Here is a 26,932-nt window from a genome sequence, read left to right on the forward strand (position 1 = left end):
AAAGTGAAATAGAAATTGACTGTCGATGCTGAGTTTCTAACCCACACGGCAAAAGATCCATGAACATGGACAGTATGCTTTACCACTGAGCTAATTCGTAGTTGGTACAAAATCTAGAAATATTTAGATTGTAACATGTTAGAAAAATGTTGAATTCCCTATGTTCCATTTTAATCTATTTATAGTCATGTTTGTAAATATCAAGTTATCGTTGGGGCATAGTACACAACCCTGTTTCAAGAAGACAGCGCTCACCATTAACGTTTAGCCTGCTGACGGCAAGTGATTCTGCCTTTGTGACCAGTGCAGACCAAGATCAGTCTGCACTGTTTGCTATTCAGTTAGTAAATTTTCATTGAACACCCCTTAGAATAATAAATGGTATTGCCCATTTTGAATGATGGACCAGTCCATTTTCGAAATTTAGCAGGGTTAAGATTAAAGATGTTTGCAGTGATATTTGCTTGATGTTCACATTGCTTTCCTATGATCCAGTATTCAGTTCATTTAATAAATTCATGTTTTCAATGCAAATGCATATGCTTTATGCGGCTTCATGCAGACATATTTACAAATCTGCTGCAGTGATTGCTATGAAATGAAGAGATTTAAATGGTCTTTATACAAAATATGATAATAGCTCTCAAACCTGATTAGTTTCTTGTGTCCTTGAATATTTTATGTTTGAAATTTAAGATGAAATCAATCATCATTTAGTTCATTAATCATTAATGGAAAATGAAAGATGAAAGACCCATGTCCATCTGTTATAATGCCTCCAAGTGATATTGATGTTGAATTTACTGATCAAGGTCACCAAAATGCTTGATTTAAATAAAGATAGGATTTCTAAATGGCTAATTACTTCACAAGTTGTAGACAATAACAGATGATATTTCTATTAACTTAATGGGATCATTACACATTTTATTATTTCCCCGAAGATGAAAAAGAGAAAGACCATTATAATGAGACAGTTCAAAGAAAATGAAAAAAATATTAAAGTTTGTTTTTTTTTCAAAATCAGAACTTCAATGTATTTATAGAGTTCTTTTGCTCATACATTATGCCCCTTTTGTTTCTTCTGCAAGTCGTATTACTAAACTGAAAATGTAATATTTACAAGAAGTTGAAAAAGAAAATTTCACCAGGACGGTTTAATACTTAGTAACTCATGTTTTGCAAGGTTAAATACTGACATATATTTAAAAGTTCATTACCTTTCTGACACTGAGAGTGTATATAAATAACAAATCATTATTTGCGCATCATTATTTTGCCATGATCTCATAGCCAGCAAGTGTATGGAGGAGTCAATGGCCAGTAGAACAAGTACTGTCAAAATGATGAGTAACATATAAATCATGCTTGAAAAAAAACTGACAAAGGATACTGTTATGATACAGCTATGACAGAAGACTTTATCAGGCTTATGTTATCTTTTCTGAAAAAAAAGAAAAAAAGATTAATTTCTGCTTATGTAAGCAGATTTTGATACTGTAAACAGGGAGAAAATATCCTAATTCAGGTGACATTTTGCCAATATTTTCCTTATTACTTGACAGATGTTCATAAGATAAGGAGCGTCTAGACAGCAAAATGAGTGCTTTCCTTAGCACAAAACAGTTGCAATAAGTTCTCAGTACTTTTGACAAACATTTGCAAAACTCAGACTGTGAAAGTGTGTACAATTTTTACACAGTCCACAAAAAGCAGTTGGGAGAAGCGTTCCTGTCAAATAACAAGGAGAATATAGGCAAAATGTTACCTGAATCGAGACGTTTTCTTTGTGTGTAAGGTATCTTAATGGCCACCCTCAGGATCTGATAGTTTTGAAATTTTGTTGTCATATTGTTGTCCTTTTTCAGGGACGTTTAAAGCTATAAAATACAGAGGTTTACGTAATTGCTAAAAATATATAAATTTTCTTTGAAGACATTTTGTAGTTTAGCAAGAAATTTTTTAGTCCAGCAAAACAACATTAATAAATTGTAAATGTAAGAAATTAGATGTTCAAATTGCTGATGTTCATTATATTGAGCTATAAATAATTTTTGTCTCGGATATGACATTTGGTTGTTGGAAAAACATGCTAGTTTTTGATATGTATTTATCAAATTAGTGCCAGCACAACTGTCTTAATTAACTTAAAGACCAGTGTTTAGTGCAGAAATTGGTAACAAGATACTCCTTGTTCATTGGTAGACCCCCTGCTTGATAGATAAACCGAGCTTGGAAGAAAAGGTAGTAAGTCTGAAGGAGGTCCCATTAACCAAGATCAATCGAAGAAATAGATAATAAATTAGCTATGACTCATTTTAAACCTGCTAGGTCACTATTCATTCATAAAATTGGATTACAGATATAGTGGATTATTTCTGTGCTTGTGTAAATATTTGTAAATTGATAAGGTCTGCTCTATATTTGAAAACTTCACAAAAAAAGATTTTAGTTTTTTTTCCCCTACAATGTTTACAAAATATGACCTTTTTAGAGAAGTAGAAACACAGGTGGTAACAGATAATGATGTATCAGCAATTTCTGATTAAATTGATTTAGTTTTATAAAGGCCAGGTAAAATAAAGTATTTGGTTTTCAAGAATTGACTACTGTATATACCAGTGTGAATATTGTTCAATTATTGGCTTTTAATGAGGTTTATACAAGGTTTTATTGGCCTGGAAAAAGTGATATTGACCATTAGGACATAGCCCAAGATAGTAGGTGATTATTATAACAGTTATTTTATGATGATGACCTTTTTACCACTAGTCCGAAGGTCGGTGGTTCTACCTTGGTTTCCGCCTATGCCTGAAATGGTGCCAGGAGGGGCACCTGCGGTCTTCCTCCACTATTAAACACCGGAAAAACCAACATTATGACCTAATTTGTGTTGTTGACTCTAACCCCCCCCCCCCCCCCCCCCCCCCCCCCCCCCCCCCCCCCCCCCCCCCCTCCAAAGTTTTTATTTATGTTCTGTTCCACTTGTGAATGATTTCAAATGAAGGAAGTAGAAAGTGTTGAACAGGTTGTAACTGTAGCATAATTATGTGAAGCAGACATTCAATAACATTGGACTGATGAGGCAAGTGTCTTGGTAAATGCATTGGCTGCAGCGAGAGGTATGCCTTTTCTGGTAGAAGGTGTCACTCAATTTCAGTGTTTGTCAAGGTCCAAGCAAGTGATATGTAAAACTTTTAGTATGCCCTATTTTCATTCTATGGCAGAGTAACTTATCCTTTATTTTTACGTATTTCAGCGCGAGACTGTCTAATGGGTGAGTGGAGTGAATGGTCACAGTGCTCAAATTCTTGTGGCCGGGGTCGTAAACACAGGAAACGTGCCATAACTCAGGAGCGCGCTTTTGGTGGAAAAAGATGCCCAACTGCCACGAAATCAAAAAAAGCTTGTTACGGAGAATATGGATGTCTACAACAGAGCGTCGAATATTCTAGGGAAGAAATGGCAGGTAAGGTGACACACTGGCCTAGATGTTCCAGAAGAAAACATGCATGCAGTAATATGAAAAAGCTTGACTTGTATAATCAGAGTTTGTTATTTTAAGTTGTTATCATAGATACCAGGTTGCTGTAGACTTGTGCCAAAATAAGCCATTTAATTTCCTGCCCTGTCCATCTATACTTTTAAGATACCAAGCTGACCGCAAACTTTTCTGAAATGGCTTACTGTGCCAAATATGTTGCCATCTGCAAGCTTCGCTAAATCATAATTTTATGTAAAGCCCGGATTTCTGTTTTATGAAAACTTTGATTGCATAAAAAAAGACTTGTTTACATCAAATAGATTGTCATGTCAATAAACAATTTATGTGAGTTTTTGATTTCGAAGATACGATGATTTAATGCAGACATTGAATTGCGATAATCAGTTTATAGTGCCCTTCAGGTATCTTAGCAAACTTGTATTAACAATCTTTTAAATAAATCTGAATTTAATTAAAGTGTCTGTTTTTGCTACTCAAGAATCATGGCAAAAATTCTATTTCAGTTACATTCATTTCATTTATAGATAAAAACAAAGTTTCCAGTTTTGTGTAATTTATGTATGGCAGCACAGAAGGGACATTAAAGATACATTTTCTTTCACAAGCCTTTGAATGTTTGCTTGGTTGTCTTTGGTTCGGGTTAGGTTAGGATCACATTAATCCAAAATTTTAGCCGTTTCCACCAGTTGTACTTCAGCAAACTATTCTGTGTTCATGGATGAATGTACTAGCTTTCATCTTCACAAAATGTGAAGGAAGATTCTTGCTCAAGAATGCAGCTGTCACCTTCATATAATATGATGAAAACTACCTGCTCATGCTTGCATGCAACTTCCACCTTCAGATAATGTGATAGAAAAATTTTGCTCATGAATGCAACTTCCACCTTCAGATAATGTGATGGAAACATTTTGCTCGTGAATGCAACTTTCACCTTCAGATAATGTGATAGAAACATTTTGCTCATGAATGCAACTTCCACCTTCAGATAATCTGATGGAAACATTATGCTCATGCTTGCATGCAACTTTCACCTTCAGATAATGTAATGGAAACATTTTGCTCATGAATGCAACTTTCACCTTCAGATAATGTGATAGAAACATTTTGCTCATGAATGCAACTTCCGCCTTCAGATAATCTGATGGAAACATTATGCTCATGCTTGCATGCAACTTTCACCTTCAGATAATGTCATGGAAACATTTTGCTCATGAATGCAGCTTTCACCTTCAGATAATGTGATGGAAACATTTTGTTCATGAATGCAGCTTTCACCTTCAGATAATGTGATGGAAACATTTTGCTCATGAATGCAACTTTCTCCTTCAGATAATGTGATAGAAACATTTTGCTCATGAATGCAGCTTTCTTCTTCAGATAATGTGATAGAAACATTTTGCTCATGAATGCAGCTTTCTCCTTCAGATAATCTGATGAAAACTTCTTGCTCATAAGTGCAGTTTTCACCTTCAGATAAGATGGTTGAAAATTCTTGCTCATGAATGCAGCTTTCAGCTTTCATCTCCAGATAATGTGTCCTGCTCATGCATTCAGCTTTCACATATACACAGCTACTTGCTCATGTTTACATGAAGCAATGTGCTGTCATGTGAATGATATTTGCTTTTTATATTGTCTTGTTCTGTTTCCTTAAGCTTCGAACCTACATTTGAACCATGCCATGAGAAAACCAACATAGTGGCTTTGCGACCAGCATGGATCCAGACCAGCCTTCGCATCTGCGCAGTCTGATCAGGATCCATGCTGTTCGCTTTCAAGTCTATTGCAATCAGAGAAACTGTTAGCGAACAGCATGGATCCTGACCAGACTGCGCGGATGCGCAGGCTGGTCTGGATCCATGATGGTCGCAAACCCATTATGTTGGTTTTCTCATGGCACGGCTCATATTACTTTGATACTTCTTTCCTCATGATTCAGGTTTGACCTACTGGCAATGAAATAAATTTTGAAACACAATAAAAGATTTGGAGATAAAAAAAAAAGAAGAAGTGTTTGCTTTGACACATTAGGTTATCATCTTAATAAATCTTACCGCAGATTAAAACTGTAACAATGTAGAGTAGCCTAGTGCCTGATCTCTTTTGTACATATTTGAGACATTAGGTTAATCTACTGTGAAAAAATACTGTATCTGACAAAAAGTTTAGAGATATTTGAGTATGTGTGTGTTCAATTAAGCTCCTTTTCAACAATTATTTAATTAGAGGTATTGAGGTTTTGTGGTTAATAAATTATGGTCTCCTTATAAAGCTGTTGAAAAACTGTGCATATTACATACTACATTTTTTTCCTCCTGTGGAATTTTGTTTTCAAGTTTTATTTTAACCTTGGATGAAAGAGAATTTGCCATATTTGGTTGTTTCTGTATTTTTTTTATTTTTTTGGTGGGCCATTTCATGAGCTGCCGATTTAACCACGCTTGTAAAGGTTTAATGGAGCATTTTACATAGCCGTGGGACTACTGAAACCGCAAAACCTGGTATCAAATTGCAGTCTTGCCTTTAATGTCCGAAATTGTAAAATAGCGTCTTGACAGGTTGACATACAGGTGTTATCAGCTTTATAGATGAAGCGGTATTAAAGAGGAATGAAAATACTATTCTCGAAATGCATTTCATAGATAGTTATTGGCACAAAATTGCAGAAAACAAACAAACTCAACATTCTCCAGCCATGAACTTTAAGACTTGAGGAAAAGCATTTAAGGTGCTGTTACAGACACTGGTCCAAGCCATTGCAAGGTCATGACTGTGCCTCTTTATTAGACAATTTAATGCTGAGCCAAAGAGGTAATAAAACTGAACCTGGTGACTGGTCTCAAAAGTCTAGCATTTGATTGGTTGCTTCTGATCAGCAGGAGATAAAAGACCAATGGCAAGGCTGCATTTAAATCTTAGACTGGTATTACAGTTTTTGAGTCCAGTTTGTGGTTACCTTGTATTTTCCTAGGAACCAGTCTAGGGCAGCAGCTTTTAAACATGATGATTTCAGAAAGAGCATTAAGTTAGTTTTCATTGTTATTGTTTCATTGTTTGAAAGTTTTTTGCCCTTTGTTCAAAAATCTTTGAGGTCTTGTTTTATTGCTAGAAAAAAAATTTAAAAGCTCCAGAAAAAAAAAGATTGAACATTAATCTTTACTATTTATGACTTGAATGGCGTCAAAATTCTATTATCTTTTAAAGAAATAAAAATGTTAACAGTTATCAAAATGTGAAAATGATGACTTTTATTGGATTACATTCAAATTTTTATTTGCAAAAAAAGGGTTAGAGCAAGCATTTAAATTGACAAGCTTTTAATTGAGGTAAAAAATGGAGGATTTTTTAATGTGTTGAGACAGATTTTATAGCAAGAGAAAATGAAATGGTATTAATTCTATAACAATGAAAACTTTATGTTTTCATATGTGTACTTCGAGACTGATTTTAAATGACTAAAATGGCTGCCTACTGAATTTTAATTTTTTTGAAAAGTTAAAGTTTGCCAAAATGGAATCATTACTGTGAAATCTTTTCATTGGTGGGCATGAAATTTTGTAGTATTTGCCAAGCTGGTATTTCATTGGACATAAATATATATAACCACAAAATTTACGATACCAATAATGCAAGAATAGGGACTGTGTTTTGCATAGCATAGATACATTTGGCTTTAATATTTTGGCACAAATCGTCATCTTTTTATAGGATTTATCATATTTTGTTATATTTGGTATGAAATAAAAAATGTTAAGTGCATAATAACATAGCTAAGTGTGATAAATACTACATCTAAATAGAGACCATAAATTTTGAATGAAAAACCTCTTAAGATGTTTTATGTCAGCTTTTCATATAATCTGGCTGGTAAATGTCAGCTTTTCATATAATCTGGCTGGTAAATCAAATATAAGAGTTGAATTTTGATATATTATAGTTTTGAATGGATTTAATCCTAATGTTACAAATAGGTTTTTAAAAACGAATTTTAATGATGATGGTTTATGAAAGATTTATGAAAGATTTATGAAAGATATTTTTTGTTTGGCATTTTGATGGGTGCAAAATCAGAGAATTATGTTATTTTGCAAATAAGTCGATGTGATTGCTAAGACCTATATTTCAAAAATTATGTTCATGTATGTACCGCTGTAAAAAGTTGAAGGACAATTCATGAACTGTTCTTAAATTGAATTAAAGAATAGAAGTTCATTAACTGTGGAACTGTGCACCAACAATTCATGAATGAAATAATGCCACACCGTTTAAGAACAGTTCATGAACCTGCTTGAACAGCTTGTGAACCAGTTCAGAAATAGTTCATAAACATCATTCTGGAAGAGTTCATGAACAGTGTCGTTCAAGACGTTTTTTTTCCAAGAACAGGACTTGAACAGTTCATGAAATCAAGAACTCCTACAGAAGCAAAAACAAAAATATTCTTAACAATTCTAGACTACTAGTAAAGATAAGCAATGGGAAAAGACACCAAGGAACTAGATTTGCTGAGACCAGTCCAAAAACTATTGCCACAGAGTCCAAGTTTATGAAACAGAGTTTGGAGACCAGTCTGAGAAGTGTAGCATCTGATTGGTTGTTTCTTATCTCAAATTTGAAACTGACCAATGGTAGGGTTCTGTAACCAGGCTATAAAATCAGCCAAATTCTTTCATAAAATTTTAATGATAAATTAAAATTTTATTATTTTAATTTCAAATCTTGTGAATTTAAGTAAAAATTATTCAAAATTGATTTTTCTATTTTGTAACATTATTTGCTTGGACATGTGTTACTTAACTTATTATTTTCCTGCTTAAACATGTCAGAAATTTTTACTTTATCACTTTCTAAACACTTTTGATTATAAAACAGATTTTGCTTTTAGCACTTTGCATTAGGTGCTTTTGTTAACAAACACCTTGGCTTCCTTGGCTGATTAAGTGTGAAGCCCAGGCATGTTCTTAAGTAAACTTCTAAATTCTTAAGTAAATGATTTCACCTTTTTGTTACAATAATTTTCATTGGTTTAAATATAAAATTACTTTTAAATTTTTATTGGCTAATATGGTTACCCTGGAGATTGTCCTTGGAAACATATAATTTGTTTTCCAACTAAAAATCAGTCTTCTTTGTAATTTCGAACAAGCAACATCGCTAAACTAAATTGACAGTATAGAATACAATTTCGGTGCTTGTCTTGGATGTGTTTATCTTTAACTGTATTTTGAACATAGAACTTTGATAACATTTGGAATACTGGACTATACTAAAATATTGAAATAACATTACATAAACTACACATTGGTGTCCATCATAAAATAAAAGAATTAATTACTGAACTGAAACATGGAGTTTATCATTTGTGCAACCATACAGGGGCAATGACCCCACTCCAAAATATCTGTTGACTGATCGGTCTTCGGTGGTCAGTTACCACTTGAGCATAATTTCCCCCCACAACTATTTGGAGCTGCCGAACCGACGGTCACAGATTTGTGGTGAGAGAATCCGAGGTACGATCATTACATATGAGAAATGGACTAAACTTTGAAGAAGAATTACAACAACTTGTGAAAGTGCTATTGTGGACTTGAATGTCAAAATCAGAAGAAAACAAAAAGTTCTGAAAGTAAACTCGGGGATCAAAATGCTAATAAAATAAACTGCAACAGACAATCCTAGAATTGTTAATGTAATTGAGGGATCAGAGCTAATTAAAGCAGATATTTCATAAACACTAAAAACAAACCACCATAACCTAAAATTAGGAACCTACTGAAGTCAGGGACTGACCGCATTTGAGCTGTTACTTGAGAGAAGAGCCGTCATCCAGAAGAAGACCAGAAGAAGCCAGAAACAACAGATATGATGTGATAAACATCAAGACAATTGAAAATTCTTAAAGTGCTATATTTTGGTAAGTGAAATTTCAACATTTAGTGCTATATTGTTTCTCGTGTATTTGAAACAGTTGTTGTTAACCAATTGATATTGTTACTTTATTCTATTCAGAACAGCTTTTGCACAATTTCATCTACTTTGTTGTATTTTCATGGTAGATAGTAGAAAATTTGAACACATTTAATCAAAGTTTTTCATTAAATTGTTGTTTCCAAGCTATATTCACAAATTTTCAGTAAAATTTATTTAATAATCTCTACTTTGAGTACACATTTTTGCAAGTGCTGGGAAAATTCTATTATTTTGTACAGTTTCGAACTTGATTACAAGTTTTACAATTAAACTTAAATGTTTAAAGCAAACTTAACCTAAAGTTGAGTATTTTCACTTACCATTATTTCAACTAGTTCAACAATTATAACTTATTTCACTAGACTAAGTAAATTTTTGTAAAGATATATATTTTTTCCATTGTATTAGTATTTAGACTTTTAAGTGCTCTAGATAAAATGGCTTCTTATAAGGCTCCTTGGCAGTGCTCTAAACAAACCTGTGCTAACATTACCAATGATTGTGAGGTCAAACCCACTATTTCTTTAGTTTCTTCTCTAGACCAAAACTGTAGGGCTTTTATTCAAATCCATTCAAAACGGTACCAAACACTCTTTGATTCCGGTGCTGGTATTTCTTGTATTAGTGAACATATTGTCAAAATTTTCTAAAGACCCTCAGTATGACCCTGCCCAAATTGCTCATATTTATGGTGTATGTGGTGAGATCCATTCAGTGCTAGGAACTATCAATCTTTCTTTTCTTATTGATGGTTTCCCCTTTCAACACACTTTCCATGTCTTCTCGACACTTCATGAACCAGTCATTCTTGGAAGAGATTTTATGAAGAAAGAAGGATTCCAGCTGAATTTCCAATCTAACAGTATAACAATTAACAAGGAAAACACTAACCAAATCACTATCTCTTTAATTTCACCAGATCTTGCTAAAACTGATTTTGGTAAAACCCTAACATCGCATGTTATACCTCCACACTCAGAATTTATCCTTCCCTTAAAGACTAACAAATTTAAGGATGGTGAGATTGTGCTGTGTGGAGCCGCCACAGAATCTAGTAAAAGATGAACTGGCAGGAGGCAAATGTCTTTCTACAGTTGTGGATGGGAAAATACAGTACCGTCTCATGAATCCAACTGCTCTTCCTGTCTTTCTAAAATCTAATGCTAGAGTTTCTGTTCTTTCTGAAATTAACTGTGCTAATGTCACACAAGTTACTGATCTTCCTACTTCTGAAAATTCTGAAGCTCCCGCATCTGTCAATTCTATTCACACCGACACACTAACTGATGAGCACTATATTGAAATTGCAGAAGATCTTGGAATCAACCTTAATGACTCTGATCTCACCTCTGACCAGAAGAGAAGACTCTTAATATTCATTGGTAAAAACAGAAAAACTTTTGCAAAGGACTTTTCTGAATTAGGTCTCACAAATCTATTCTCTCACAGAATTGAAACAGGAAATGCTAAGCCCATTAAGAAGCTCCCTACAGACAAAGTCCTGATATGCGCCGCGAAACTGAGCGGCAGGTCAAAGAAATGCTTGACCATGGTTTCATTGAAGAGTCTGACTCACCATGGAATAGCCCTGTGGTGCTTGTTAAGAAAAAGAATGGCGAATATCGCTTTACTATAGATTACCGTGATTTGAATAAGACCACGGAACCAATGTCTTTTCCCATTCCCCATATATCTGATGTCTTTGATACCATTGCTGATGCTAAGGCTGAAATTTTCTCTGTTCTTGACCTTAAGAGTGGTTTTTGGCAAGTACCTCTTGATCCAGAAACAGCTCACAAGGCCGCTTTTGTCACTCATCAATCTGTTTACACTTGGACTCGCTTACCTTTTGGCTTAATGAACTCTCCTATCACCTTTCAAAATCTAATGTGCAAAGTTCTGAAACATCTTAACTGGAAAATTGCTCTTGTTTACATCGACGACATTCTTGTCTTTTCTCACAACTTTGAAGAACACCTCGATCACTTATCTCAAGTCTTTTCTAATCTAAGCTCAGCAAATCTCACTCTTCAGCCCGCAAAATGCAAATTTGCAACCCATGAGATTGAATATCTTGGGCATGTCATCTCAAAACACGGTATCAAAGTCAACCCAGATAAAACAAAAGCCATTGATGAGTATCCAACTCCCAAAAATGTGAAACAAGTCAAATCTTTTCTCGGTATGACTTCATACTACAGGAAATTCATTAAATCTTATGCCAAAATTGCAAATCCCCTATCAGCACTTCTTAAAAAGGACTCTAAATTCAAATGGACACCTGAATGTGAAAATGCATTTAAGACTTTAAAGAAAGCTCTTTCTTCTCCGCCTATTCTAGCCTTCCCTAGATTTGATAGACCATTTATTCTAGCAACAGACAGTTCTGATCATTCCATTGGTTACGTATTGTCACAATTGGATGATAATGGTCTTGAACATCCTATTTCATATGGTGGAAGAACTCTACATGGCCATGAGTTAAGATGGCACATCACAGATAAGGAGGGGTTGGCTCTGGTAGAAGCTGTGAAACATTTCAGACCCTACCTTGCCAACAACTTCTTTACAGTGTACACAGATAACGTTTCTGTGAAGTGGTTGAAGCACATTAAGAACTGCCAAGGACGTCTCGGTAGATGGGCTCTGACACTTCAGGGCTACAACTTCGAGATCGTTCACAAGGCTTCTAGTGCTAATGGAAATGCAGATGGACTCTCGCGTCGCCTCTACCATGAAGCGAATGAGAAAAGTGGCAAGGAACAAAGTGACCCAAGTGAACTGGTCTGTACGGTCTCAGACACCAAGTCTAGAGAACTGGCAGCTGTGACACTTGTTTACAGTCACGACAATGTTCCCACTCCATCTGTAGCTCCAGCCACTGCCTGCACTGAGACAGCACCAAACAAAGAAGACTCCCAAACACAACAGAAAATGGAAGACCCTATTACACAAAACATGGACCTGATATTTCTACAAAGGGATGATGAATTTTACAGAAACATTTTTCAATTATAAATTAAAACAGGAACTCCCAGACGAACCTAAGAAAGCAAAACAGGTAGTAGCTGAGGCAGAACAGTATGAACTTTCTGAACATGGTGTTTTACTACATTTATATACACCTAGGCCCAAAAGGCATCCCAAAGGACCAGAAACTTATTACACAGGTGTGTGTCCCATTTATTCTGCGTGATGATGTTTTGAAATCATATCACGACAGTCTAGCCGGTGGCATGCACCAGGGATTTGAGCGCACATATGCTGCACTCAGACAAAAATATTATTGGCCCACCATGTTCAGTGACTGCCAAAAATATATACAGTCATGTAACCAATGTCAGCAGGTGAAGAGGGACATACATGGCAAACCACCACCCCTTCAACCTATGCCTGTTGTTGACCTTTTTCATAGATGGCACATTGACATTTTAGGAGGCCTTCCAACAACAAAGGACAAATACAAATATGTACTTCTTGTAGTGGATAGCTACTCTAAATGGTGCGAAGCTTTTCCACTTCGCACACAAGAGGCTACTGAAGTGGCAGCCATTCTCTTCAAAGAGGTCATATGCCGCTATGGAGCCCCTAATGTCCTTGTGTCTGACAGAGGTCAGCAGTTCCTTTCGCAGCTTGTCAAGGCACTCTGTGAACTTTTCCAAATTACACGGTTCTACACAAGTTCTTACAGACCATTACTTAATGGATCTGTGGAGCGAATGAACAGTGTAATCCTTCAGTCTCTTCGCCTTTACTGTAAGGGACAGCAGGATGATTGGCCAGAACTTCTTCCTTCAATTATGATGGCATATCGCATGACTCCTGCTACCCAATCAACTCAACACTCTCCTTTCTTCTTACTTTTCGGCCGTGAGATGCGTCTGCCTATAGACACAGCCCTCACTCCCAAAACTACTCTTTCTGCTTCTTTCAAGACTCATCTTTCCCAGATTCTGCATAACCTTGACATTGCCAGGAAAATAGCTGCAGAAAACATTAAACTTGCACAGGACAAGTATAAGGAACAATATGACAAAAGGTCTCAAGAACCCAAATACAGGCCAGCTGACAGAGTATGGTTATTTTGCACAAAGGTTCCTCCAGGTATGGCCCCTAAATTGCATAAGAAATGGGTTGGACCATATTACATTGTGTTTAATGGTCCACACAATACATACAAGCTGAGGCGCTGTAGTGATAACAAGGAAGTCAAAGTGCTTGTTAACGCCACTCGCCTCAAGTCCTACCATGACCCTGAGTCCAGGCCAACAAATCCACCTGAAGGGTATGAACATCTGGAAGAACCTTTGAATGCTGAAGAACTACCTACGGATGATCACACACACACAGACACTAACACATCTAATGCACAGGACAAAGGTAAACGACCAGCAAATCCTAAATCAAAAGCAAAGGTCAAACGGGCAAAATCATCAAACAGTCAAGTCACAAACGACACTAATCACAATCAGCAACAACTTGCACAAACACAGCAACAGTCACAACAACAGGAAACACTATCACAACCTCATGATTCCAGTCATACACAAGAAGATCCTCAGCAAACAACATCAAACATGCAAACTACTACAACACCACAAACAGCACAAACATCCACAACAGCACAAACACCAACACACAAATTTTCAGCAGAGGACATAGAAAAAATCATTACATCAAAACGCAGCAAGGATACTCTCTACTACAGAATCAAATGGAAGGCTCCAAACAAACCCAGCACCTGGGAATCTGCATCTTCCATCCCTGATGTCTACATTAGAGAGTACCACATCAACAAAACTATGAGTGGAAAGAAACGAAAACGTCCTCTGTTGAAGCAACACAGATTCTTTGACAGACTGCCCACTCCAATACACCTTATTAAACCTGTAAAGAACACTGTTGTAGGATACTGTGAAACCTATGACTTATCCAACCAAGAAATCTATTCTATCTATGGCAACAATCAGCTTGCTCGTAGAGGTGTACCTTTCAGAATATCAGAACGAAAAGAATTACTTCAGCCATATCTAAACTCACTGTTTGACGGCCTACAAGAAACAGACCATGAATTGTGGCAGAGCAAAACAGCTTTGTTGGATGATGGAAAAACAGCCGAAGCCAAAATGATCAGAGCTGTCATGACGAATGATGAATCAGATCCCCTTGATTCAACATACTTCAAGGTCTATCTCTCTGACTCTCGTGAGCCAGTATGGCTTCCATTTTCTCAAGCCCCCATCAAGTGTGTTAGACAGTTTTTGTTTAGAATGGCAGCCAAGATCAAGCAGCCTGGTAAATTTTCAAATCAAACAAAGGTTCTAAATAATAATTCAGGTTTTATGCATAGTAAATAATGTATATTTTTGTAAGTTGAACTGTACTCTACTGTCAAGGTATAGTTTGATAGTTGTTTCCAACACAAAGTAAACTACGTCTAATTTTTGACAATAACAGTATATTTTATGATAAGGGCAGATGTTTTTAGAAAAGTTAATGATATTTTCTCCAAGATATGTAAACATCTTAATAAATTTAAATTTTTACAATGTCTAATTTTACCATCTACCAAAAGGTAAATGAGCAATGCTGTTCTGATAGAATAAATAGTTTCTCTGCAGTTAAAATGAAGTGCAACTGTTTCAATGTGCATGAGGCAATGTCCCACTAAATGTTCTAATTTCACTTTACCAAGATAGATATTATTAATATGGACAAAGAAACACTATACCATGGGCTTCCAAATATTAAAGTGTCAATGAACACAAGTGAAAATATATAAAGCTGAAGGACAGTGAACAATACTTGAATCTTCATCTTCAGTTAGTGCAGGAGGACCAAAATTATGTTACAAATGGATACTGGAAGTCACTCACTGCCAATACACTACAAATATTTCAAACTATTATAATTATGTTATTTGAAGCAAAAATAACAAAATGTAATTACACTATACTTATTGTGAAGACAACTTTAAGTTTTATGTCATACTTGCTGTCTCTCACAAATCAAAATGTTCAATACTGAAATTGTATAATTATGCAGTCATGAATTTATAAGATATTACATAGTGAACTAAAAGATTCACTCATCTATACTAACTGTGGCTGAACAATTACTGTTCCATGACATACTTGCATCAGTCCACAACATGAAGTTACAAAACCAACATTATAATGCCAATGTGCATACTACACAAAATTGAAACATTATATATGACTGCCAATGAGCAGATAACCATACTTCAGTGGTAGATTATTATTAATGTTTTATATTATACTTAGAATCTATCCACAACTAGACAAGTTGCAAAAGCAATCATACAACGTAACTGAATTAATGTTACAATGTTACTTTAGTGATTCCAAAATCACATGGCTATTCAGTGTCAAGTTTTATGCCATATTTGCGATAAAGCCACTATCTATAGACAATTCTGTGTATATGGAGGCTACAATAAACATTATTGTTGTTTTACTTTTTAACTTCAATATTTTTGCATTTTACTGTTGTCCTTTCGACAATTGCAACATTTTCTATAATATATCACTAGTTATCACCATGATACAAGTCATTTTATAGAAAATTTGAAGTTAACTTGTTTTCCTTCATGTGCATACCATACTTACCTTCAATTAAAGAGCTCTATTTTATGATATTAATGCATGTAATCTAAAAAAACAAAAAAAAACAAAGAAAACAAACACTTTATATAAAAATAATATACATACAGATGAATGAATGTGCAAATTAAGACTGGCCAGTCGCTGTGTAAATCCTGAAGATGCGTGTGTGTGTTGCCACTGTATAAATGAATTGTATGTTTATTATTGTCTTTATTCATATTTGTATGCAAATTTGTTACAGCATATAACATGCTATTTGTTATTGTTACATTTGTTATGTTGTAAGTTTTATGATTGAGGACAATCATTTTTTCAAGAAGGGGTAATGTGTAACCAGGCTATAAAATCAACCAAATTCTTTCATAAAATTTTAATGATAAATTAAAATTTTATTATTTTAATTTCAAATCTTGAGAATTAAGTAAAAAATTATTCAAAATTGATTTTTCTATTTTGTAACATTATTTGCTTGGACATGTGTTACTTAACTTATTATTTTCCTGCTTAAACATGTCAGAAATTTTTACTTTATCACTTTCTAAACACTTTTGATTATAAAACAGATTTTGCTTTTAGCACTTTGCATTAGGTGCTTTTGTTAACAAACACCTTGGCTTCCTTGGCTGATTAAGTGTGAAGCCCAGGCATGTTCTTAAGTAAACTTCTAAATTCTTAAGTAAATGATTTCACCTTTTGTTACAATAATTTTCATTGGTTTAAATATAAAATTACTTTTAAATTTTTATTGGCTAATATGGTTACCCTGGAGATTGTCCTTGGAAACATATAATTTGTTTCCAACTAAAAATCAGTCTTCTTTGTAATTTCGAACAAGCAACATCGCTAAACTAAATTGACAGTATAGAATACAATTTCGGTGCTTGTCTTGGATGTGTTTATCTTTAACTGTATTTTGAACATAGAACTTTGATAACATTTGGAATACTGGACTATACTAAAATATTGAAATAACATTACATAAACTACACATTGGTGTCCATCATAAAATAAAAGAATTAATTACTGAACTGAAACATGGAGTTTATCATTTGTGCAACCATACAGGGGCAATGACCCCACTCCAAAATATCTGTTGACTGATCGGTCTTCGGTGGTCAGTTACCACTTGAGCATAATTTCCCCCCGCAACCACCTGGAGCTGCCGAACCGACGGTCACAGTTCCATACACAGACTGGTCTCCAAATTCAGTGTTTTAAACTTTGACCCAGATTGACTGAGGCACTGAGAAATCAAGCCTAATTGAGAAACTGACAGAACCTAATGGCTAGGTTGTTTTTTGAGTCTCAAGTCAGCAGACTTGTTTATATTACTTTAAGACTGAAACTTTCCATGTTGTTTTTTATTCCAAGATTTCTTGCAGCTAAAGATTAGAAAATTTGCTGAGTGTTCTTTTGTTGAGAGATGTAACACTTTCAAAATAAACAAATGTAGAAATTTTCATCAAAACTTCTGGAGGAGACTTTATAACACTTTATAGTTTAATAGGTATATTTAGATTAAGCTCTGACGGAGCAAAGCAATCTAGAGTACATGTACAAACATGAGTAAATCTGCCTGTCTTTACATGTGGTTAGCTCTTGGTAGCTCTGCTGATGCTATCATGGAAATTAAAAACATCTGTAGACTACTTCCTAGAATGCAGAGTTGTTTTACAAGCACAATGTTTGTATATTACATGCTTACAGTATGAAATACCAGCAAGTAAAGAAGGTGATTAAAGGCAGCTCCTGCATGATGATTTGCAAACATTATGAGAGGCTTATACTGATCTATGTTAGTTTTAATCCAAGGCAGGTGAAGCCTCTTTGAATCAAGTTCAAGACCAACTTCTTGGAAAATCCACAAAGCCCTGTAGATAATGGCTGTGACCACAGTCAGACATATAAAGTCCCATGAGGCTTTTAATTCAGATTAAAAAATGATAAAGCAGCTGTCCAAATAGAGAGTATGCATATTCAAATGGTTAAATAAATAATACTACTGTCAATACTGCACATGAACATATACAGTCAGTTTCATAAAGGGAGGTAATAAAAAAACAACTAATTCAATAATACTTTTTTCTGTGTTAATCAAATATTCAAATTGAAGAAGAATATGGGAGAAAGAAATATCAAAAATAAGATCTAGGAAGAAATAGATATGTTTTATGTTTATAGCAAAAAAAGTGTATTAACCACATTTTAAGCAAAGCCATTTAAGAAGAAGAATGGATTTTTACAGGGTGTCTGTTTGGTGGAGGTGGTGGAGAGGGGAGAGAATATCCAACAGGTCCTCTTTGGATAGGAGGTCAAACCTGCAAGGTCACTGGAATAAATTCTCTACTCAAACAGAAAGTTTTGCACTTTGATTGGAGACACAAACTAATAGACTGGTGTTAAAAAGTTTTTAATCAAACTATATACCCAGACAAACTGTCAAATACAGCCTTTTGTTATCATCATTGGAATCTAAGAGAGCCCTCGCAAAAATAAAATCAAGTTCTTTTTTTTGTTTCCATGCTTGGAAAATAGCAGTTGTAGCTGATCAGAGCGGTTACCATCTGAAACAATGGAGAAAAAATATCAGAACAATTAATTGATGATCGAAAACAGGCCTTTTCGAGAACAAGCAATTTCCGGAGAATCCGGAAAAAAATAGTTCTAACATCTGAAAACCACTGAATATACGGCTGTTGTTTATGAATGCAGACATCGACTACTGGATGTCTTAACATGAGTTTGGAAGGCTTCTGTATTAAGTGTCAAGAAAATTAACTTCTGTCTGTTTTTATTTCGGGACACACCTGGCGGAGATGTGCAAGCATGCATTTTTTTGTAGAACATGCGTACTGACTGATCCTTGGCAGACTGTCATTATAGCTAATTACAATTAACAGTTTAATTGATGGAAATTGTAATTTAAACAAGAATAATCTTTAAAAGAGATATTTGAGTTGGTTTTATCTCTGTTGGTGAAATTCAGATTACACTTTCAATTTGTGGTTTAAGGCTTTTGTTTGGCGCATTTCAGAATTACAAAAAAAAAAAAGAGATCCTTTCTATTCTGTTTTAGAGGTACTGAAAATCCAGGGTAAATGTTAAAGTAATAGGCCTGTAATGACAATTGTAACATTATGTAGTCTCTGCGTGTGATTTTAGCATTCTGTAGTTTTCAGGTTGAGCAACTTTTAAGCAGAAAAATGTCAAATTGCCCAACAAGACGTACAGCGATGCTGAATGTCATTCCTGGCACATTAGCATCACTGATGAATTATTAACCCGTAGACAAACCAGATAGCTGTATTAAATAGAAATTTGTCAGTCTTAAAGGATAGTTTACATATCAAAAACACAGAATATCTTTACTGCTGGTGCAGATTGTTATTACTACTGACGTCCCTGCTGTAATTCAGGGTGGTTGTCGATCATGCACTATTCTTAGGTGTTCAAACCAGGTAATTATATGTGTCGGTAATAGAATTGTGTTTCCAGTTTTGCATGTAACTGTGTATTATATATTTACTGTTTTATAGGTTATGATATAGGAGAGGAAAGGGACAAAGGTAGATGAAAACAAATCACTGAATTTAAATTCATTATTATAATATATAACAAACTGTAATTTCTGTACAGTACAGGTGTGTAGCCAGACCATAGCCTACAGTTTTGGACAGTGTTTTGATATTTAGAGTTTTCATAAGTTTGAGTTGCCTAGCTTTTAAATTGATACAAAATGATGTCTTCTCCATTTATAAACTCATTTTCTCACAGACAGACACTGATGTAGGTGGTCTGTTTCTGAAAAATCTATTTTTCTAAAGCTACACACCTGTTTTGTTTATTTAACAATTGTAATCTTACAAACTTTTATTCACATTTATAGTAGTAAAGGGAGGTAATATAAACAAATTCATATTTTGAGGGTAGATTTAATGTGTGAATTAATTTTTTGGAAAATGATACACATCAATTAACTTATTACGCATTTACCTGCACAATGTATTTGTTATTGATACAATAGATGCACTTTAAACAACAAAATAGTTATGTACCTTCAAATATTATGAAATTACCCTTGAATAATATGCAGATTTAATATGTGTAAATGCATGCAGTGATTGAGGAATGCAGGACACAATTCCTACCCCCTCCTACCCCCACCAGTTCCACTCTGTCAAAATTACCCCTGCTTAATTTGACCAAGGTGGACAAAACCCCCCCACCCCCAACCCCTTGGATTTTGTTGAATAGACACAGATGAACAGAAATTTTAAAAAATCAATTTTTTAAGATGATAATTGTCAACATTATGACATGAAGAGAAAGGGGGGATTTTGTCTAGAGTGGTGGGGTTGGGATTTTGTCAGTATTCCATGATTGAGAGATTTTGAAAAAAATTCAGAAGGTCAAAGGTCGAAGTCTTAAGGACCTTAAAATATATACATGTATAAATTAACAGATTACAGTAACTTTTTTTTTCTCATTATGTTCAGACATTCATAGCTACTGTATTTTAAGCTGCTATAGAATATTAATGAAAAACTTGGCAGAAGTAATATAAACTGATGGAGAAAAAAATAAGTCTGGAAGTCTGATTATGCCAGACTACATCTTTTTATGTTTCTGCATGATATTCCAATCTGGCAGATTTGATCAGGATATAAAACAGCCCAATAAAAGTAAATCTCCCTAATTAGCATTCTTTATACTAGAACTTTAGCTTTGCAAGCTTATTGGAGAAAACTCAAACACTGATAACTTCATGTTTATAGTGGAAAAAAAAGTTAACCCTTATCATGCTTGACACGATTGATTCTGCCTTTGTGACCAGTGTAGATTATGACCAGCCTGCTCATCCGTGCAGTCTGATCATGATCTGTACTGTTTGCCATTCAGTGAGTATCTTTTGGTAAGCTCCCCTTGTAACAGTTAATGGTACTGTCCAAATTGAATGATGGACAAGTTCATTATAGAAATTTAGCAGGATAAGGGTTAAATGTGTCAGAGCCTAAATTTTAAAGGTTGTAAAATCATAAATTAGTTCTTTTTCCCACATTTTATATGATTTCTGCCACACCAGGCTTAATCATGTAGATATAAAAGGAAAAAGCTCTGAGAATGAAATCTGCCTGCTAAATTTTCTATAATGAACTTTCAGTTTGGACAGTACCATTAACTGTTAAAAGGAGTGGTTACCTAAAAGATACTGACTAAATGGCGAACAGTGCAGATCTTGAGCAGACTGCACGGATGTGAATGCTGATCAAGATCTACACTGGTTGTAAAGGCAAAATCAATCGTGACCAGCATGATAAGGGTTAAAGAAATAATAATATCTCATTTAATGATTTATCATTGAATAATTATCATTGCTTGGAGTTTAGATGCTAAAGCAGACTATATCACAATTGGGCACATTCCAGGTGATATAATAATGCACATCTGAACGACAAATAATCATTTTATTCAAGAGGCTCATCTCTGTTTGAGATAAATTATTTTGATTCTAACATGTTATTAAGGATAATTATCTACATCTTTAATCTTTAGCCTGCTGGAGGCAAGTGGTTCTACCTTTGTGACCAGTGCAGACCAAGATCAGCCTGCACATCCATGGTCTGCACTGTTCGCTATTCAGTCAGTAAATTTTCAGTGAACACCCCTTCACATGATAAATGGTACTGTCCAGATTGAATGACGGACCAGTCCATTTTAGAAATTTAGCAGGGTAAGGGTTAATGATGTTCACCAGATATTTGCCTGTTTTGTGTGGTTTTCTTTTCCAGCGTGCCGCTGTGACGTTTGACGCTGTGACTATGAACATTTTAATATACCTGAAACTTTAAAAGTTTTATATTTACTTTGTTAGCATTTGGATTTACGAAATCATTCATTTCTTTTTTTTTTTCTTTTTTTTTTTAAGTGCCCGCTATTAAAACAGGTAGCAATGATTTATAAGGAATGGTTTTTATGACATTTAGCATGATAAGCCCAATTTGTCAAATTGACATAGGTGACATATTAGCTATGTTAAGAAGCTTTTGAAGTATTATACAAAGAACAAACACGCAAACTAGTGTTAAGCCATATTTATATTTTACAGGTTTTGTGGGGTTCTAAAGTCTGCTAATCTGATTAAGAATGTATACTGTTTTGTCTGCATAGACTTTTTGACATACCAAATATTTAATGATTTAAGTGGTGGGTCGTTGATTTTTTAATCTTTGATTTAACACCTGGGAGAGGTTATCTCCTCTTTGCAGAGTGCAGTGTATTATGGGATATCGTATTTCTTCGTTACAGTTATCTAAGGCTTATAGTTATTCTTGTGTAATTGTGCATACAAAATGTACGGTTTAATTCCGTTTGAAAAGTCAAGTGGTCTAGCTCAGATCGAAATGTTAATATTACGGAGTTTAATCTAAAACACACAGCTTTCAATAGCAATCTTAAATATTTTCAGATTTTGTAAAACCCTTAAGAAAACATTTCATTCATTTTTTACGCAATATCAATAACATATTAGACCCAGATATTAATATTTAATTAATTACAGATTTTATTCATGAGAAAGTTATGAGAAATTGTAGAAAATGTTTTAGTTAATTACCTAGTTATTGAAGCCAGGCCATTAAATTTTACTAAAAACAAAGAATTAATGTTGTTTGTTGTTTTGAATTTTATAGATCTTGAGACATCTTATCTAAATTGGTTAATCTGTTCTTCCAGAATTTGTATCTTTAAAATAAATAATATATTGAAATCGGTGTCTGCGTAGTGGATGTTATGAAAAATTATACAATATAAGCACATAAGAGATATTAATATATATAGAAGATATTTGTTTTTGCCGCAGTGTTACAAAGGTTGAAATATCTCTCACCAAGTGAACACCATGCAGTACAATATTTCACAAATTGGTATAGCCACAAACATAGTGTTTTCAAGTGAAAGATATTTTGATCTTACAGAAACATTATAATATACCCATTTCAAAGTTTCTTCCCTAGGAAAAATTTATAATATTTGATATGTTTTAACTGCTACTTGATCTTTTAATATTAAGAAGTTACCCTGATTAAGTAATGGTACCAAAATATTACTGGAGACCTTAGGCCTTAATTAAAAAATGGTTTGTTTCTGGTAACATGCCACCAAAAAATAGGGTAGGTAGGCTGGAAATTTTTTTTATATATATATTTTTTTTTACAATGAAGTAAGAGCAACAGTTACTGCCCTTTAAAAGTATAAAAAATAGCGAAAATATCGATTTTTTTTCCACTGCCATAAAAATATTCAGGGTTACGGCTAAGGTTGGGATACCAGAAACAAAGAATTTTTTTAGGCCTTATTGTCATAAATAATCTGAATTTTAGCAAAGAAGTGAAAATTAACATTTGAAAATAAGATATATACAGCTAGTGTAACTTAATCAGTGTCATTCAAAAATTATCAAAGATTTTAAGCAGCTTTAGCTTGTAATCTCTGATAAAATTGTCACATTTTCTAGTTTCCATAGCAACTATACCTTTGTTTTTCACATCATGTCTATATGTCATATTGTAGATCTACATTGTATCAAATATTTACACATAAAATTATATGATAGTTCAATAGTTTATTTTCAATATATGATATAAATGTTGTGTTAAAAAATAGTGTTTAGTGTTTTTCTTTATATAAAAAGGATGTATATAAACCTATTATTTTCTGTGATTTTTGGACTTGTATACAGACTTTCTATAGCTACACATCACCCAAGGGACTATCCATTTGGTATTATTTTTTATAAACAATTTTTCTTCTTGGTTTTTCAAATTACAGCTAACACAGTGCAGGTTAAAATTATGAAAACTTTCCAGTTTATAAAGGAAAAACCAAAGCTTGTTTCTAGGTCACACTGGGCTCAAGCCCGTAGAAGTAGGTCAGCTAGTGATCCAACTTTTTATATAGCCAACAACCTTTACTTTACCATTGTACATTCTAAAAGAATGTTTTGTCTAAATTTAATGCAAAATTACTTGGAACTGTATGGAAATGTATCTGATAAAACATGAAAATAGAAAACCTGATTTTTTAGATCAAAAACTGTTCTTGCTTTATGCAGATGTAAATTCCAGAGTTCATGAATATTCAATACTTTTACTGACTGCATTTGAATTATTTGACTGGACAGAGGGTAAAATTACATTTGAATAAATTTAAATTTTCAAGGGTTCAACGCAATAAGGGCGTATCTACATATGATTATTATATGTAGATACGCCCTTATTGCGTTGAACCCTCGTAATGTACTTTGTGATGTATGGTTATTATCCGTGATTTACTTCAGTTTAAATGAAGAAAGAAGTGCTTGAATAAAATCTCTCTTTTTTTTCTGTCTCTCTCTCTATAGTCCACTTATATACTGAATTACAGTCGAACTTCGTTCCCTCAAACCGGCAAAATTTGTTCGAGTCAACAGTAGTTCGAGCCATCAAACAATATACATTATATAGGGATCTTACCGAGACCTGACAGTGAGTTCAAGCAAAGGGTGGTGTTCTAATTATCTGAATTTGAACAGAGTTCAACTGTACACTTGAAAATTGGACTGAGGCTACAAAATAAGAAAAAAGAAAATGCTAGCATGGAAATAATTATTTTCTTTAAGTTTCAGTTGAAAGATTGAACTTTCTTACAGCTCAAAGGTCATTCGTATGCACATACATTTTTGTACCACTGGGATTGTCATTCCAACAAAACAGTTTGATTATACCCACACCAGTTCAAATTGTGATGCAAATTTTATGTTGAAGTTTTCAATGAACTTTAGTTAAGTGTTTTTTATATAGTATACTGTGAAATTATTATTATTCATGGGGGACTGATTTCCGTAGATTTCGTCATTGAGTCAATCTGCAAAACTTAATCCTGACAAATAAGTGAAATTCCCATGCATTTCAAATACAAATATTGAAATTTATGAATCCTTATCTCCATGAAATGGCTGTTTTGACCAAAACCATGGAATTTCTTGTCCACAAAATTAAATAATTTCACAGTATAACCTTTTATCAAATATTGTAACAACATATATTTTTTGTATTTCAGAGGTTGGGTACATTATGCCAGCAAATTTCTCCATCTACCGCGTTAGTAAGAACTACAGTCCACAACATGATATAAGAAAGAATCTCTTCTTCAAAAACTTCCAGGATAATATTATTCCAAGAAAACCAGCGTAAGTAGCTTTCACTTAAAGACCACATTGTTTTCTAACATAATCTTCCTCCATCCCATTGTTGTGAAAAAAGTTATTTTTGAATTCTGAGTCTTTCAGTATTTAATGTTCTGTTTAAGGGAACTGTAGCCCTCCTGAAGGGTTTAAATATTTTGTTAAAATGATTGTTACATTCATCAGTGTATCATAGAAGTTCAAGTATGTAAAATGTCTGACAGAAGAAGTAAGGGTGGATGGTGGTGAGGTTCCATGAGTGGTGCAAGCAAAATGTGAAAGACCTCTTGGATGGTGAAATGGGAGAGGTATTTGAGAAAGAGGTGCATGGTGAAATGGGAGAGAATTTAATACTTGAGGAGAAGTTGCAAGTAAAATGTTAAAGACTACTTACGTCACAGGGTGAGAAAAATGTGCAGTCAGTATGGGGCTCCAACGCGGGACCCCTCACTTACAGGGCGAGTGCTCTACCGACTGAGCTAACCGGCTGCCTGACACATCTTCTCCCCTAACGTGACCAAGTCCGTACCATGACACTTAGTTAGCAAAAGGGGAGAAAAGTTTGAATAACTGATGTGCATTCAAAATGTGAAAGACCTCTTGAAGAGAAACTTGAAGAAGAGATGCGAGTAGAATGTTATCAAGACCACATGAATATTGAAAGGGGAGCTAACAAGTTAGAGGTAGAGGTGCAGACAAGTAAAGTAGAACATTGGTGCTGTAGATATAGGTCCCAGGTTTGAAGCATTATGCGAGCTTCATTTTGTGCAACTTCCATTTTGACTCTAACACTTAATTTAAGGAGTCTTTATAATGAATTAGTGCAAGCAAAAATTTTGAAAGATGCAGGAAGGGAAAGTGGAAGAGTGCCTCAAAGTATCAGGAAGCATTTGATTAGAATGAGACTTAAAAGTTTTTCTTTTGTCGGCTTTTGTTTTCTCAGAACCTGCAAGCAGAGAATAGTTTTATCATGGAGCAGGGTTTGAGATAGGTGCTTAAGAATACAAGTAAAATTAATTTAGATAAGAAAATTTCCAAGCAGTTAACTTCGATATTAAATTCGTAATGCAAATACGTGCAAGACAGAGAGACTGCCTGGTTAATTGAAAATTTATCAAAGTTTGAAAATAAAGATACTTTTTATTGGCAGTCTGTATTGGAATGAGGAGATTCTGGCTTTGGATGACATTAATATGGAATTTATTTTTATCTTTTTTTATAGAATTAATTAAAGAGAATACACCTTTCGAGATCTAAATCTGGCATATCGCATGTCAAAGCGTCAAAGCTGTGCCAAATCAGTTAATCATAGCAAGATTAGGTGTAGCATTCCCATTAGATAAGCCATTGTAGACATTTTCAAAGACTGCAAAAAAGTAACTTATCAGAATTTATGTATTTAGAATTTGAAAATAGAGTTTGTCCTATATGAAGAGATTCACATGCTTTGCCAAGAAGTTATCGGTATTAAATTGATGATTTTTAGCTCACCTGAAACAAACTTTTGGGGAAAATGCATGGTACAGCATTCATGATCCATTGTCAACAGTTTTAGTACTTTTACACAAAACGCAAGGATGCTGTATTTAGATAGGCTTTAATTCA

General features: G+C 34.2%; 1 protein-coding gene across 1 annotated transcript in view; it reads left to right on the forward strand.

The window, feature by feature from the left end:
- LOC123533521 (somatomedin-B and thrombospondin type-1 domain-containing protein-like) overlaps positions 1-26,932 on the forward strand; it is a 67,349-nt gene that overhangs the window by 21,640 nt on the left and 18,777 nt on the right. The window contains exons 2-3 of the mRNA XM_045315173.2: positions 3,260-3,469; positions 25,204-25,333. Of these exons, the coding sequence (XP_045171108.2) occupies positions 3,260-3,469; positions 25,204-25,333 (340 nt within the window). The remainder of the gene's footprint in view (positions 1-3,259; positions 3,470-25,203; positions 25,334-26,932) is intronic.

Source organism: Mercenaria mercenaria, chromosome 12, assembly GCF_021730395.1.
Source record: "Mercenaria mercenaria strain notata chromosome 12, MADL_Memer_1, whole genome shotgun sequence".
Lineage (NCBI taxonomy): Eukaryota > Metazoa > Mollusca > Bivalvia > Venerida > Veneridae > Mercenaria > Mercenaria mercenaria.